Here is a 14,460-nt window from a genome sequence, read left to right as displayed (position 1 = left end):
TGTACAATGCCAGCCTGGTGGCCTACGGCATGATAAACACTAACTGTGAGGCCCGGGATATGGTTGTCCCACTTCAAGAAACCCAGTTTTGTTGATTTAATACCAAACATATACCCTTGAGAGAAGAAGGATCTATAGTCATGGTGTTGCTCAGCTTCTGCCTTTGAAATGAACCCTGAGGTACATCAGAGGCATTTAATTCAAACACATAAGGCTCCTCTTACAGACACATGCTCATGTGCGCTTCGTATGTAGCAGTATAGGATCATGGGCATTTCCTAAAGCAAAAAATATGATATCATGTAAATAAATCAACTGCCAGGGTATATAAAAGTCCGTAAACGCATTGCCACTGTCTCGTGGCTTTCAGAGTCCTTTGCAAGCAAGGCCCCTGACAGCCTTTCTCCTCTTTCTACAGATGACCTCTCTCAACGGGAAGACGATCCGCCAAAAGAATATGATGCCGGGCAGTTCGCAGGCCTTCTCCACGGATCCTCTCCAGCCTGTGAGTCCCCTGAAAACCCTTTCCATCTGTATGGGAAAAGAAATCCGTGTGAAGATGGACAAGATGAAGCCAGTTTGGCAAGCAGCCCTCTGCCTTTCAAACCAACTGCAGTAGAAAATAAGTCAGAGACAGTGGTAAAGAAGATTAAACCCAAAGTGGTCAGTAGAACAATTTTCCACAAAAGAAGCCACCAACTCGAGAACCATACCATCGTTGGAACAAGAACGTCTCGGAGCGGATCCCGCAGTGGTGACCAGTGGGGTGCAAGTACAGGGGGCTTTGTGGAGAGAGCGTGTACTCTGGGGAGAATACGGTCGCTGCCTAAAGCCCTGATCGACATGCACTTATCCAAAAATGTCTCTAAGTCCGACTCTGATCTTATCGCCTACCCTTCCAAGAACAAAGCGAGGGTTAACTGGAGCGAGTCGTCCACGGCTGAACGCAGTTCTAAAGATAATTCCGAAAGGACGCCTTCGTTCACGTCCGAATGGGAAGAAGTAAGCCGAACTTTTATCGTTGCTCTTGTTACGGGCTTCTGAGTTGAATGGGATTTGGAGGAAAGGTGTTCTGTTTTTCAAAGCTTTCAGAAGCTGACGTGGGTGGGGACGGGATGGGTAATGAACTCATCAGCTCCAACTGGAGGGGAAAGGTTCTGCGGATAATAGACAGTAACTTCACAGCAAGTGGAAAAATGAGCACATTTCCACACGCATGGGGGACACTTTGTTTCCATAAAAATTGGTACCAAGCAGAAGTAATAAGTAGCTATGAAGTACAGGAGAATGCTCCCATCGTGTCCCACAAGGCACTGACTGTGGCTGACAGTTTGAAAAAAAAAAATCTTATTTTGGAAGAAACAATTATTTTTCTCTGTGTTGTTTTGCTACTTGCTAAACTTTTTCTTAGTGTGCCTTCCTTCTTTGCAATGTCTTCTATCTTCAGAGCAGATCCTTATGAGTCTAGCCTTAGTGGGAAAGCTGGCAGTCCTGACTCTTTCTCAAGAACCACACAAAAGGCAGACATCATATAATATTTCCCACTTGCAGCTCTCGGTGGCACACTAAAAGAGAAACGCATCTTGGGGTCAAAGACTCACTACTTCAGACTCCATTTAAAGACAAAGTCTTTAATCTGACAGAATGACTCAGAAAATAAAGGACCCTTTGTAAAACTATGCAATCTCTTTTTCCCTGGGGGAAATCACATCATAAAATAGTAATGCTTCTTGCTGTTTCTTGAATTTCTTTAAAGAATGGACAAAGTCTCCATCAATAGTTCATTCTAATAGGTCACGTTTTTGTTTCTGAGGAGGATATGCCAGGAAGATTTAGCTTTGAAGTACATGAGGTGACTATGGTAGTCTGAGAACTGGAAATAGACCTGACTCTGATAATGACTTTCTGAATTGGTCTGTTTGGGGGGTGAAAAATCACTTGATGTCCCCGCATCTTTTTCACGGTGAACAAACTAGAACACTTAAGTAGTTAATGTCCATTGTCCTTTTGAAACTTTCCATTTTGTTCAGGTGGCTAATATGAGGAGGGGGCAGTTTTTGATGTCTAGCATTGAGATTTTGAGATCTAAATTCCAAACTTATATACTTATATTTTTATTAGTATATCCATTTTTAAAATTTTAACTCTGGAAATCTTGATTGGGATGCCTTCTTGTGAGGTAAGCTTAAAGCATTTAACTTATAGACTTAAATTGTTTTGATGGCTGTATTCTTTAATTAATGCCACCAACTGGCTTGTGGTTGCTCAAATCATTTAGTTAGAACTTGACTCCCATAATTGTGTCCACAAACTGAAACCCACCTTCCCCAGTGAGTGCTCGTGACTTCTGGGAGAAGAAGAATGAAGACAGAGAATGTAGACCTTGACAATGAGCCCATCCTTAGCCCTTCTTTGTTTGGGTTTAAGGAATTCATAGTTCCTAACTTAATGAGTTATCTATGCATAAAAATAGGTAAGTTGATAATTTATATATTTTTGAAAATCAAAGGATGTTTGCTTGCCTTTAAATCTTGGGCTATTGGTCTCTGAAGTTCAGTTTGCTGTAGTAGTAACACCAAGTTAATATGCTTGTGGCACTTCACAGTTGTTTCTCAATGCAATGATGCAAATAAAGGTAACAACCCACTTACATGGTTTTTACTTTTCACAGATTGACAAAATAATGAATTCTATTGATGTTGGAATCACAACAGTCAACAGTGAACTTGAAGAGATGAATGGTGAGAATATAAGTAAAGAAACTGTCTTCTGTGCTATGGTTAATCAATCTGCTTAAGAAATAGACAGAAAGTGATCAAAATCCTTAGACAATTTCACATTTTAAGATGAATAACAGTAAATTATTTCCTTTGGTTCAGAGATCCAACAGCCTAAAAACATCCACTGAGTATATTGATTTGGCAAATTGAGAGTGTTTCCCATGTTGCTATTTTACTATGTCAGTAAATATTAATTAATGAAGCTTCAACTTTAGGTGGATAGCAGCAGAAAACACTTCAGAGTGGTGTGAAATCTGATGATTTAATATGTGGCTTTTCACTTAGTGAAATATCCCGTTTATCCTGACAAACGTAATTAACAACTTGTATGTCTTAAACACCATTTGGCAAAAACAGTATGTCCTTCATCCTCTTCTACCCCATACTGCCAAGGAGAGTACCTCTTGCGGAGTTCATTTACCATCACTATTTAATACGTCATATTTTTGTTTTCTTCTATACAATTACAACTCAAAGTATAAGGCCATTGGAAGCTTTTTTGCCAACTTTTTGCTTACCACTGATAGATGATGCCAAATACCAGATATCTGTGCCTTTAAAACTTTAAGATTTCTTTAAAAACTTAAAGAAATTAATTAGATTTCATTGTCAGAGCACAGCCTCGGGTGAGTTCAATAAGGAACTTGCCTAGCAAACAAGATTTTAGGGGGTGCAAAACAACATCGTCATCAAAAGGCAAAGTATTTTAATAAAATATTTAAAAATTTCAAAATTACACCGGGCGGTGGTGGCGCACGCCTTTAATCCAGCACTCGGGAGGCAGAGGCAGGCGGATCTCTGTGAGTTCGAGGCCAGCCTGGTCTACAAGAGCTAGTTCCGGGACAGGAACCAAAAGCTACGGAGAAACCCTGTCTCGAAAAATCAAAAAAAAATTTTTCAAAATTAATAGTTCAAATCAGTTGAGAACAAATTTAAATAAAGACAAGCTACCAGTGCACTGGGATAATTTTAAAGTCTCCTACTGTGATTCCCAGATTGGCTAAGAGCAGCCACTGCCTTGTCAGGGAATTGGCAGAACCATGAGCTGTGACAAATCACGTGCTTAGCTCTCAGAGCTGCAGGATGTTGCGCAGCCATTGAGGGGTGTTATTGCCCCTCCCCAAGCAAGCCAGGTTGTCACTCAGTGGTGTGTAGGAGGAGGTTGCTTATTCATTTCCTGGCCACCCAGACTCCCAAAATAATCACAGAGAAACTACATTATTTGAAACACTGCTTGGCCATTGGCTTTGGTGTATTTCTAGCAAGCTCTTACATATTAAATCAACCCATTTCTATTATTTTATATTTTACCACGACCAAGGCCTACCAACAGAGTACTGGCTGGCAGCTTGTGTCTTTCTCCTCCAGCGCCTCCATGGCTTCTGACAGATTCCGCCTTCTTTCTCCCAGCATTCAGTTTAGTTTTCCCTGCCTAGCTAAGTTCTGCCTTGCTATAAGCCAAAGGAGTTTCTCTATTCATTAACCAATAAAAGCAGCACATAGACAGAAGGACCCCCCCACACCAGTGGTGCAGATGAAACAGTGGTGCAGCTTGCCTGCAGCCTAGTCGCATGTCAGGTAAGATGGGAGTGGGGTGGCTAACTGTGTTGGGAGAGTAGGGACACTCTTCCTGCTCAACTGCAAACTTCCTCTGCCCATCAGATCCTTCCCCATCCTGTTACTGCCTGAGATTGAAATTCTATATTAGATCACTATATACCTAAGTCAGTATCCTTGGAGATTGGCAGCAAGTACCAAGAAATGCATATGACTTTAAACCTTGATACAAGGTGAGTCTAGAGCCCCCACAGCTAGTTCTATAGCATAATGACCATTTCCATGTTAAACAGGAAGAGTGGAAATAATATACCTTGCATAGCAAAGGTATGAATTTCATAGCAAAAGCACATCCATGTGCCACACACACAAACACACACACACCAAATTTTTAAAAAGTCTGATGTCTTGTTTCAACATTCTCAATTGCCGTATTTGAAACATTACAAAAGGGCTCCAATCTTACCGTCCTTAAAATGATGAAGCAAACCCAACATTTCAGTATTAAACCAATCCACAGACTGTCCCCTCGGTTTTCTTTCTATGTCTACTTTTGGTGTCCAACCCCCACCTTTATTTACTAGTTTCTGCAACGGCATTGAAAGGAGAGTGGAGACCGCACAGAGAGTCATTACTATTGACAAAGCCTGGCTCTGCAGGTGCATTAGTTCTGCCTCTTAATTACACACCAATTATCTGCTAAGTGATTGGCCATAGCATGTAACATTCCAACTGGTCCTTAGGCTGGTTATAAATCACAACCATAGCAGCCTTCTGCCCCCACCCACCTGCACACACACTAAATCCAGATTTTTCTAGAGGAGTGCTAGCCACCCTATGAAGATGTCATGCCACAAATAATGTTTTGGGTAAGGAGTGTGGGCGAGAATCACATAGTGAAATGAAAGTCAGATAGAAAGACACTGCTGTCTATTACTGCTGTCTACTAGCCGCTTGATCTTGGCGCACTTAAAATGAAGACACTAATATAAGATTGGGGTAGAGTCATAGGGAGTAGCATATGGTGCCAGATAAGTGCAGATGTGTGTTAAATTCTAGCTCTCACCTTGAGCTACCATGAGGAAAATTGTTTAACATGATGAATATAGAAAATAATAACAATAACAATACTAATAATACCTCTAAGCCTTTTGTAAAGTATCTTATGATATTAACTATTCTTATAATCTTAACATTAAATTTGTTATAATCCCTGAAACTGTCATAGTTTGTCAACTGGAATAAAAATCCACTAGACAACTCATAGACAACCAGAGAAGGCCAGTTACATTAGGGGAAATTAAAATGTCCAGAGAACCCTGACAAAGAAAAGAGGAAAATATCTATTGATTGATTGAGTGAGAAAAAATACTGTATTCAACAGTATGGATTATCAGGGCTTAGAATTCAGCTTGGGAAGGTCAGTGAAGTGTCAGTGCTGGACATTAATAAAGGTTGTGAGCAATTGTGACATTAGTTGCTTAAAAACTCAGAGGGTGTTTTTGATTTTCGCCATTCTGACAGGTGTAAGATGGTATCTTAAAGTTGTCTTGATTTGCATTTCCCTGATCGCTAAGGAAGTTGAGCATGACCTTAAGTGTCTTTTGGCCATTTGAACTTCTTCTGTTGAGAGATCTCTGTTCAACTCAGTTCCCACAGGGCAGGGAACCCTGATTGCTCTTTGGGCTGACGAGGGAGGGGGACTTGATTGGGGGAGGGGGAGGAAAAGGGGAGGCAGTGGTGGGGAAGAGACAGAAATCTTAAATAAATAAATAAATAAATAAATAAATAAATAAATAAATAGAAAACTCAGAGGGTGATTTCACGAATAAACCTAAGTAGTGGAGATGCCTGAGGGAGCAGCATAGACACCCCATGCTTGCTCCCACGTGGTCTGCTTCAGCACTTTTAAGTGCCTCCCTCCCCAATGTCAAGTATTTACATATTTACAGTTGCAGACCAGGAAGAAAGTTGGACTGCTCTCATCATCAGTCCTAAAAATCTGAGACGGCTCAGCTGAGAACTCTGTGTGACTCACATGGCAATGGTTCTGCTCAGTGAAACCAGGTTTCTGAGGGGCAAACTCTTTGCTGATTATACAGTCATTTGAAACATAGCCAGCAAGCTCAGCTGTCCGAGACTGAGGTAGAAATAAAACCAAATGAAATTTACTGAATTTATTCTCGCTCGGCCCTCGGGTTCTCACTTTGCACGCACAAGTGTGTGGCATTTTTGCAGACTTGTCTGGTTTCCCACTTGAAGCCAGATTCAGATGCCAGACAGATGAGGCCTGGCAGTAGGGCACAATGGTTACTGACCACCTTGGGCCCGCCATGCCCTGTTGTTTGGTGTTGTTGGACATATGGTGAGATAGTGGGTTCTGCATCATCGTGTCTGTACGTGTTAGGCTTGCAAGCATAGTATTCTTGCTGAGTCTGGGTTTTGAAATTAGATGGTCCTGGCTTCAAATTCCAACTTTTCAATTGGCTGATGTTGTGGCCTCTTTGATATCAACTTCCTCACCTATCAGTTCAGGTTTTTAACAGCCACCTCATAAGACTACTACGAGATTATACACTGTTCTGCTGGAGCCTAGAATGTAGCAGGCGATGAACGAAATGTAAATCCTCTGTGTTCTTATCTAAGCATGCATGACTTACCTTTCTTGTTAGAGCGCACGACACAGAAAGACATTTGGAGAATCTGGCTTGTCTTTCTGACCCATAATGATTGTAGCTGGAGTGTAAAGAAGCAGCCTCCCAGCGGGTTATATGTGGAACTGTACTTTGACTTTATTAGTGAGTCATTGCCATTGTCACAAGGAAGCTTTGCTTCTTCAAATTCTCACACTTTCCAAGAATCCTCTTGATGAGACTGATATCCACTTAAGTGGCAGTGACAGCCACCTCTTCAGGATGTTCCTGTTGTCACACAACAAATACAGAGAATAACCAAGCAGTAGACGTTACAATACAAAGCAGCTTGTAAGTATCTCCTACCTCTAAATAATTTCCATTCAGATAAACAGACTGCCGATAGATTAATGGATGGATAGATGGTGTTAGGGTGACTGAAAATAGCATTTTATTAAGCTGTATTTTCATGTTTGTTTATTTAGTGTGTGTTTGTGTGTGTAAGTATATGTGTATGTGCATATGTGTGTGTACATGTGAGCATGTGCATGTGTATATATGCACATGTGTGTGTGCATGGGAGAATGTTTGTACATGTATGTCTAGTGTTTGATATGTGTGTGGTTTGTGTGTAACCTTGTGTGTGTGTCTTTCTATGTGTGTGCCGTGTGTGGTTTGTATGTGTCTCTGTATGCATGTGTGTTGTGTGTGTATATCTGTGTGTGACATTGTGTGTGTATGTCTTTCTATGTGTGTGCTGTGTGTGAGTTTGCATGTGTGTATGTGTACAGATACAGTTCAGAGGTCACCTTGCTGAAAGCATATTCGGTTCTCTTCTCCTTCCACCTGTGGTTCCTGGGGACCAAACTCAACTCAGCCAGCCTTGTGACAAGCATCTCCACCCACTAAGCCATCTTGCTAGTCCATAAACACGTTTGGGTGACAAGAGGTGACTCAGTGGTTGGGATCACTGGCTGATTTTGCAGAGAGCCTGGAGTTGGTTCCCAGAAACATGTGACATCTCCTAACCAGCTGCAACTCCAATCCCAGGGATCTGGCATCCTTCTTCAACCTCCAGACACCAGGCAGATACATGTACACACATACAATATAGACAAATATATCCATAAAATAAAAATAACTTTAAAATATATTTTAAGGATGCATTTTATATCCTACAAGTTAAATGGCATCCGGAAAGAAGAAACTAGCATTTTATCTCCTGAAAAAATTCATCCAAGTTTTAGTTACAAACGAAAACTTCTCAAATGAGGGTGTAAAGAATTTGCTCACAGAGTACACTGTATTTTGGATAAAAGAACTTTAGGTCATTTATTGGAAACTGCATAGTTCTGACAGCAAAGATAACTTACTCTTGGTAAAGGCTAATCATCACCCTAAGAAAGGCTTTATGGAGCCTGAAGTCGCTCCCAAAGGACAAGCCCAGTGCCGAGATGTGCCAGGGAGCCACAGCCCTCCATGTGCCCCTTGCTTGGGAAGTGAGTGCCCACACCCACAGCTGCTAAGGCCTGAGATCTCAGCTGATGATCTGGGAGTCGCTCCTTTTCAGAGGAAGAGTTTTCTTTGCCTCCAGTAATGTTCGCTTCCCCATGAACCGTTAACTGAGCATAAAAGCCTCTCTATGAAATGCTCTGCCACCAGCATGTTTTATTTTTGATTTTATTTCTCTTTATGGCACTATTTTTAATATAACCAACTGGGGAAGGTGGGTAGTGGAATACATTAGCAGACAAGCACACTATTTTATCCAAACCCGGAGATGTATTTTTATTGTTATTTTATGTAACACTTCACTGAATGATTTAGTCATGTAGCTTGGGAGTGGCTAAACCAAAGGAATCACTTAATAACAGAATATTTTTAATTAATTTATTTATTTATTAAAGATTTCTGTCTCTTCCCCACCGCCGCCTCCCCTTTCCCTCCCCCTCCCCCAATTAAGTCCCCCTCCCCCGTCAGCCCAAAAAGCAATCAGGGTTCTCTGCCCTGTGGGAAGTCCAAGGACCACCCACCTCCATCCAGGTCTAGTAAGGTGAGCATCCACAAAACTGCCTAGGCTCCCACGAAACCAATAGGTCCAGTAGAATCAAAAACCCGTTGCCATTGTTCTTGAGGTCTCAGTAGATAACCCCAGCAGCACAGACAGTAAGGGCCTCATTGAATAAATGGGACCTCCTGAGACTGAGAAGCTTCTGTAAAGCAAAGGACACTGTTGCTAAGACAGAAAGGCAACCCACTGACTGGGAGAAGATCTTCACCAACCCCACAACTGACAAAGGTCTGATCTCCAAAATATATAAAGAACTCAAGAAACTAGACCGTAAAAGGCTAATCAACCCAATTATAAAATGGGGCACTGAGTTGAACAGAGATCTCTCAACAGAAGAAGTTCAAATGGCCAAAAGACACCTAAGGTCATGTTCGACTTCCTTAGCGATCAGGGAAATGCAAATCAAGACAACTTTAAGATACCATCTTACACCTGTCAGAATGGCGAAAATCAAAAACACCAATGATAGCCTTTGCTGGAGAGGTTGTGAAGAAAGGGGTACACTCATCCATTGCTGGTGGGAATGCAAACTTGTGCAACCACTCTGGAAAGCAGTGTGGGGGTTTCTCAGGAAATTTGGGATCAACCTACCCATGGACCCAGCAATACCACTCTTGGGAATATACCCAAGAGAGGCCTTATCACACAACAAAAGTATATGCTCTACTATGTTTATAGCAGCATTGTTTGTAATAGCCAGAACCTGGAAACAACCTAGATGCCCTTCAATTGAAGAATGGATGAAGAAAGTATGGAATATATACATATTAGAGTACTACTCAGCAGTAAAAAACAAGGACTTCTTGAAGTTTGCAGGCAAATGGATGGAAATAGAAAACACCATCCTGAGTGAAGTAAGCCAGACCCAAAAAGAGGAACATGGGATGTTCTCACTCATATTTGGTTTCTAGCCATAAATAAAGGACATTGAACCTATAATCCGGGTTCTTAGAGAAGCTAAATCAGAAGGAGAACCCAAAGAAAATCATATAGGCATCCTCCTGAATATTAAACTTCATTAGGCGATGAAAGGAGACAGAGACAGACACCCACACTGGAGCAAGGTCCAAGTCAGGAGCAGAAGGAGAGAGAGCACAAGCAAGGAACTCAGGACTGCGAGGGGTGCACCCATACACTGAGACAATGGGGATGTTCTATCAGGAACTCACCAAGGCCAGTTGGCCTGGGTATGAAAAAGCCTGGGTCAAAACCGGTCTCGCTGAACATAGCGGACAAGGAGGACTATTAATAACAGAATATTGAGGGAAGAATTTGAGTTAGTAGTCACTAATCAAGACATCTTGTTTCCTAAGCCTAATTGTGCTTGGCACAACAGACACCAGAATTTAGTGCCATACATCCCAGTAGTCCTTTAAAAGTAAAATAACGTGTACATACAGGTTTTGAGTGTTAGGGTGTGGCTTTCTTCCTCTCATTTTGAAATTGCATATGATGGCCATAGGTGGGACTAGACATTGCATAAGTGTGGAAGCGTTGATAATGTTCTGTGGCCTGCACTTTTTATAATGTGTCAGTTGTTAATAAACAATACAATGAGTATACGTTCAATGAAATATTAAGTCCTCCAGAAGAGACTCGGAAGGTTGAACATGTGCCATCAGCCACCTGTACTAGAATATTTCCCGGAGCATCTCTGATCAGAACTAAATCAGTATCAGCCAACCCCTGCTTACATATTTCCTAGGATGATAGATAAGCCTACTTTTTAAGAGGGAATATAGGGGCTGGAGAGAGGGCTCAATGGTTAAGAGAACTGACTGCTCTTCCAGAGGACCTGGGTTCAATTCCCAGCACCCACATGGCTGCTCACAACTTGTCTATGACTTCAGTTTCAGGGGACCTGATGCCCATGGCAAAACACTAATGCGCATAAAATATAAAGAGAGAATATAGTCTTTCACTAGAACAGTCGGTGTTATAAAATATAAAGATATAGTCTTTCACTACAACAGTTGTTATTATATAAAGAGAGAATATAGTCTTTCACTAGAATAGTTGGTATTATATAAAGAGAAAATATAGTCTTTCACTACAACAGTCGGTGTTATTTGTTACTATTGTGTATGCATGTGTATGCACATGAGCACACTTGTTGGTGTTCATGCTGGTGTGTGTGCACGTGCACTTAGGTGCACATGGAGGATAGAGGACAACCTCACATACTAGTCCTCAGGCACCACCCATGTTTGTTTATTGTTTGTTTGTTTAATTTAGATTTTGAGATGGTTCTCTCTTTACAGTGGGACTATCTGGGAGGCAAGGCTGTTGGCCCACAAGCACACAGATCTGCCAGCCTTTCCCTCCCAAAAGCTGAGATTAGACGCACACACCATCACACATCACACTCAGCTTTTTTGAAAGGGGGAACATGGGTATTAGGTATCAAACTCAGGTCCTTGTACTTGCGTGTCAAGCACTTCTTTGACCGAACTGCTGCTTCAGACCCCTTAAAGCTCATTTTGTTGGGTCTTGATCTTAAAGGACAAGTTTAGAAGTTCCAATGAAGAAATGCCCTAGTTTTATCAAAGTCATATCATTGAGGTCCAAAAAAGAAACCCAGGTACAGGTAGGAGGCCTAGAGATGACAAGTTGATCATGCAGGTGACTATATCTTGGTAGAATGAATCCGACCAGTCATGGAACTCATTGTTTGCAGACAAAGAAACCAGCCACAGAAAGCAGTGAAGGGCAGGATTGATGGGATGGCTCCAGATAAAAGTACTCAGCACTGGGCATGGTGGAAGGAGCGAAGTGGCTCCCTCAAGCTGTCTTCTGATCTCTTCTCAGCTACCCCAGCACACATTCTCCCTTCGCCCAATAAATAAATAGAAGGAGGAAGAGGAGGAAACAGATGAGGAGGAAGAAGAGAGGAGAGGAGGGGGATAGGACAGGTCAAGACAAGAAAGGTACTGAAGCAGGAGATAGGCAAGAACATGGCCTAGAGGTGGGACTAAATAGGAGAGTGAGAGTTGGAGGCTAGAAAAGATGGAAAAGAGATACTAGAGATGCCAGGTAAAACCAAACATTGTTGAAACAAGACTTCTGGTCTCCAGGCTTCTGCTCGTCTGGTACAGTTTTAGTGTTTGTACATATACTCCCTGTTTCTTCAAGGTTTGGAGATGCCTAGTTTATCCTCAGAAGGCATAAGGAATGACCATGGTTTTCTTCATAAAATCTTCTATTGGCAGCTCCAGTTAAACCACAGACTTCTTTTTTTTAATTGATTTTATTGAACTATACATTTTTCTCTGCTCCCCTCCCTGCCTCTCCCCTACCCCTTTCAACCCTCCTCCAAGGTCCCCATGCTCCCATTCACTCGGGATATCTTGTCTTTTTCTACTTCCTATGTAGATTAGATCTATGTATATCTCTCTTAGGGTCCTCGTTGTTGTCTAGGTTCTCTGGGATTGTGATTTGTGGGATGGTTTTCTTTGCTTTATGTCTAAAAGCCACTTATGAGTGAGTACATATGATATTTGTCTTTCTGGGTCTGGGTTACCTCACTCAATATGATGTTTTCTAGCTCCATCTATTTGCCCGCAAATTTCAATATGTCATTATTTTTTCTACTGTCTAGTACTCCATTGTGTAAATGTACCACATTTTCCTTATCAATTCTTTGGTCGAGGGGCATTTATGTTATTTCCAGGTTCTGCTTATGACAAATAATGTTGTTATGAACATAACTGAACACATGTCTTTGTGCTACAATTGAGCATCCTTTGGGTATAAAACCAAAAGTGGTATTTCTGGGTCTTGAAGAAGGTTGTTTCCTAATTTTCTGAGAAATCGCCATACTGATATCCAAAGAATCTGTACCAATTTGCACTCCCACCAGCAATGCAGGAGTGTTCCCTTTACCCTACAACCTCTCCAACATCTTGGCTATTCTTTGTTTTTTTTGTTTGTTTGTTTGTTTGTTTTTTGTTTTTCGAGACAGGGTTTCTCTGTAGCTTTGGAGCCTGTCCTGGCACTAGCTCTTGTAGACCAGGCTGGCCCCGAACTCACAGACCGCCTGCCTCTGCCTCCCGAGTGCTGGGATTAAAGGCGTGCGCCACCACCGTCCAGCTCATCTTGGATATTCTTACAGGTATAAGATGGAATCTCAGAGTTGTTTTGATTTGCATTTCTCTGATGACTAAGGATGTTGAGCATTTTCTTAAGTGTCTTTCAGCCATTCTATATTTCTCTGTTGAGAGTTCTCTGTTGAGGTCTGTACTCCATTTTTTTTAAACTGGATTATTTGTTCTTTTGATGACCAATTTCTTGAGTTCTTTGTATATTTTGGAGATCAGATCTCTGTCTTATGTGGGGTTGGTGAAGATTTTTTTCCCATTCTGTAGGCTGCTGTTTTGTTTTGTCGACTGTGTTCTTTGCTTTACAGAAGCTTTTCAGTTTCAAGAGGTCCCATTTATTAATTGTTTCTCTCAGTGTCTGTGCTACTGGAGTTATATTTAAGAAGTTGTCTCCTGTGTCAATGAGTTCAAATGTACTTCCCACTTTCTCTTCTATGAGGTTCAGTGTGGCTGGCTTTATGTTGAGGTCTTTGATCCATTTGGACTTGAGTTTTGTGCATGGTGATAGATATGGATTATTTTCATTCTTCTAGATGTTCATATTGTGCTGTTCCAGCGCCATTTGTTAAATGTGCTTTTTTTCCATTTTATTTATTTATTTGTTGTGTCTTTAACAAAAATTAGGTGTTTGTAGGTGTGTAGATTTATATCTGGGTCTTTGATTCGGTTCCCTTGGTCCTCCTGTCTGTTTTTATGCCAATACCAGGCTGTTTTCAGTACTGTAGCTCTGTAGTAGAGTTTGAAGTCAGGGATGGTGATGCCTCCAGAAGTTCCTTATTGTACAGGATTGTTTTGGCTATTCTGGGATTTTTCCTTTTCCATATGAAGTTGAGTACTGATCTTTCGAGGTCAGTGAAGAATTTTGCTGGGATTTTGAGGGGCATTGCATTGAATCTGTACATTGCTTTTGTTAAGGTTGCCATTTTTACTATATTAATTCTACCTACTCAAGAGCATGGGAGATCTTTCCATTTTCTGGTGTCTTCTTCAGTTTCTTTCTTCAAAGATTTAAAATTCTTGTCATACAAGTCTTCTACTTGTTTGGTTAGAGTTACTCTGAGATATTTTATGCTATTTGTGGCTATTGTGAAGGGTGATATTTCTCTGATTTCTTTCTCTGCCCATTTATCATCTGTGTAAAAGAGGGCTACTGATTTTTTTTAGTTAATCTTGTATCCTGCTGCATTACTGAAATTGTTTATAAGTTGTAGAAGTTCCTTGGTAGAATTTTTGGGGTCGCTTATGTAAACTGTCATGTCATCAGTAAATAGTGAGAGTTTGACTTCTTCTTTTCTGATTTGTATCCTCTCAATCTCCTTTTG

At 41.2% G+C, this 14,460-nt stretch overlaps 1 protein-coding gene across 7 annotated transcripts in view; it reads left to right on the top strand.

Annotated features, from left to right (window-relative positions):
* Anks1b (ankyrin repeat and sterile alpha motif domain containing 1B) overlaps positions 1-14,460 on the top strand; it is an 864,790-nt gene that overhangs the window by 452,033 nt on the left and 398,297 nt on the right. For 4 of the 7 annotated variants that reach the window (XM_050145703.1, XM_050145700.1, XM_050145699.1 and 1 more), the window contains exons 13-14: positions 419-1,002; positions 2,672-2,753. In XM_050145703.1, coding sequence (XP_050001660.1) covers positions 419-1,002; positions 2,672-2,753 — 666 coding nt within the window. The remainder of the gene's footprint in view (positions 1-418; positions 1,003-2,671; positions 2,754-14,460) is intronic. The other 3 variants (XM_050145702.1, XM_050145698.1, XM_050145704.1) reach the window with 1 other exon arrangement.

Source organism: Alexandromys fortis, unplaced genomic scaffold (genome assembly GCF_014885135.2).
Source record: "Alexandromys fortis isolate MF-2015 unplaced genomic scaffold, M_Fortis_MF-2015_v1.1 scaffold_50, whole genome shotgun sequence".
Lineage (NCBI taxonomy): Eukaryota > Metazoa > Chordata > Mammalia > Rodentia > Cricetidae > Alexandromys > Alexandromys fortis.
This window is presented reverse-complemented; position numbering and strand designations above follow the sequence as displayed.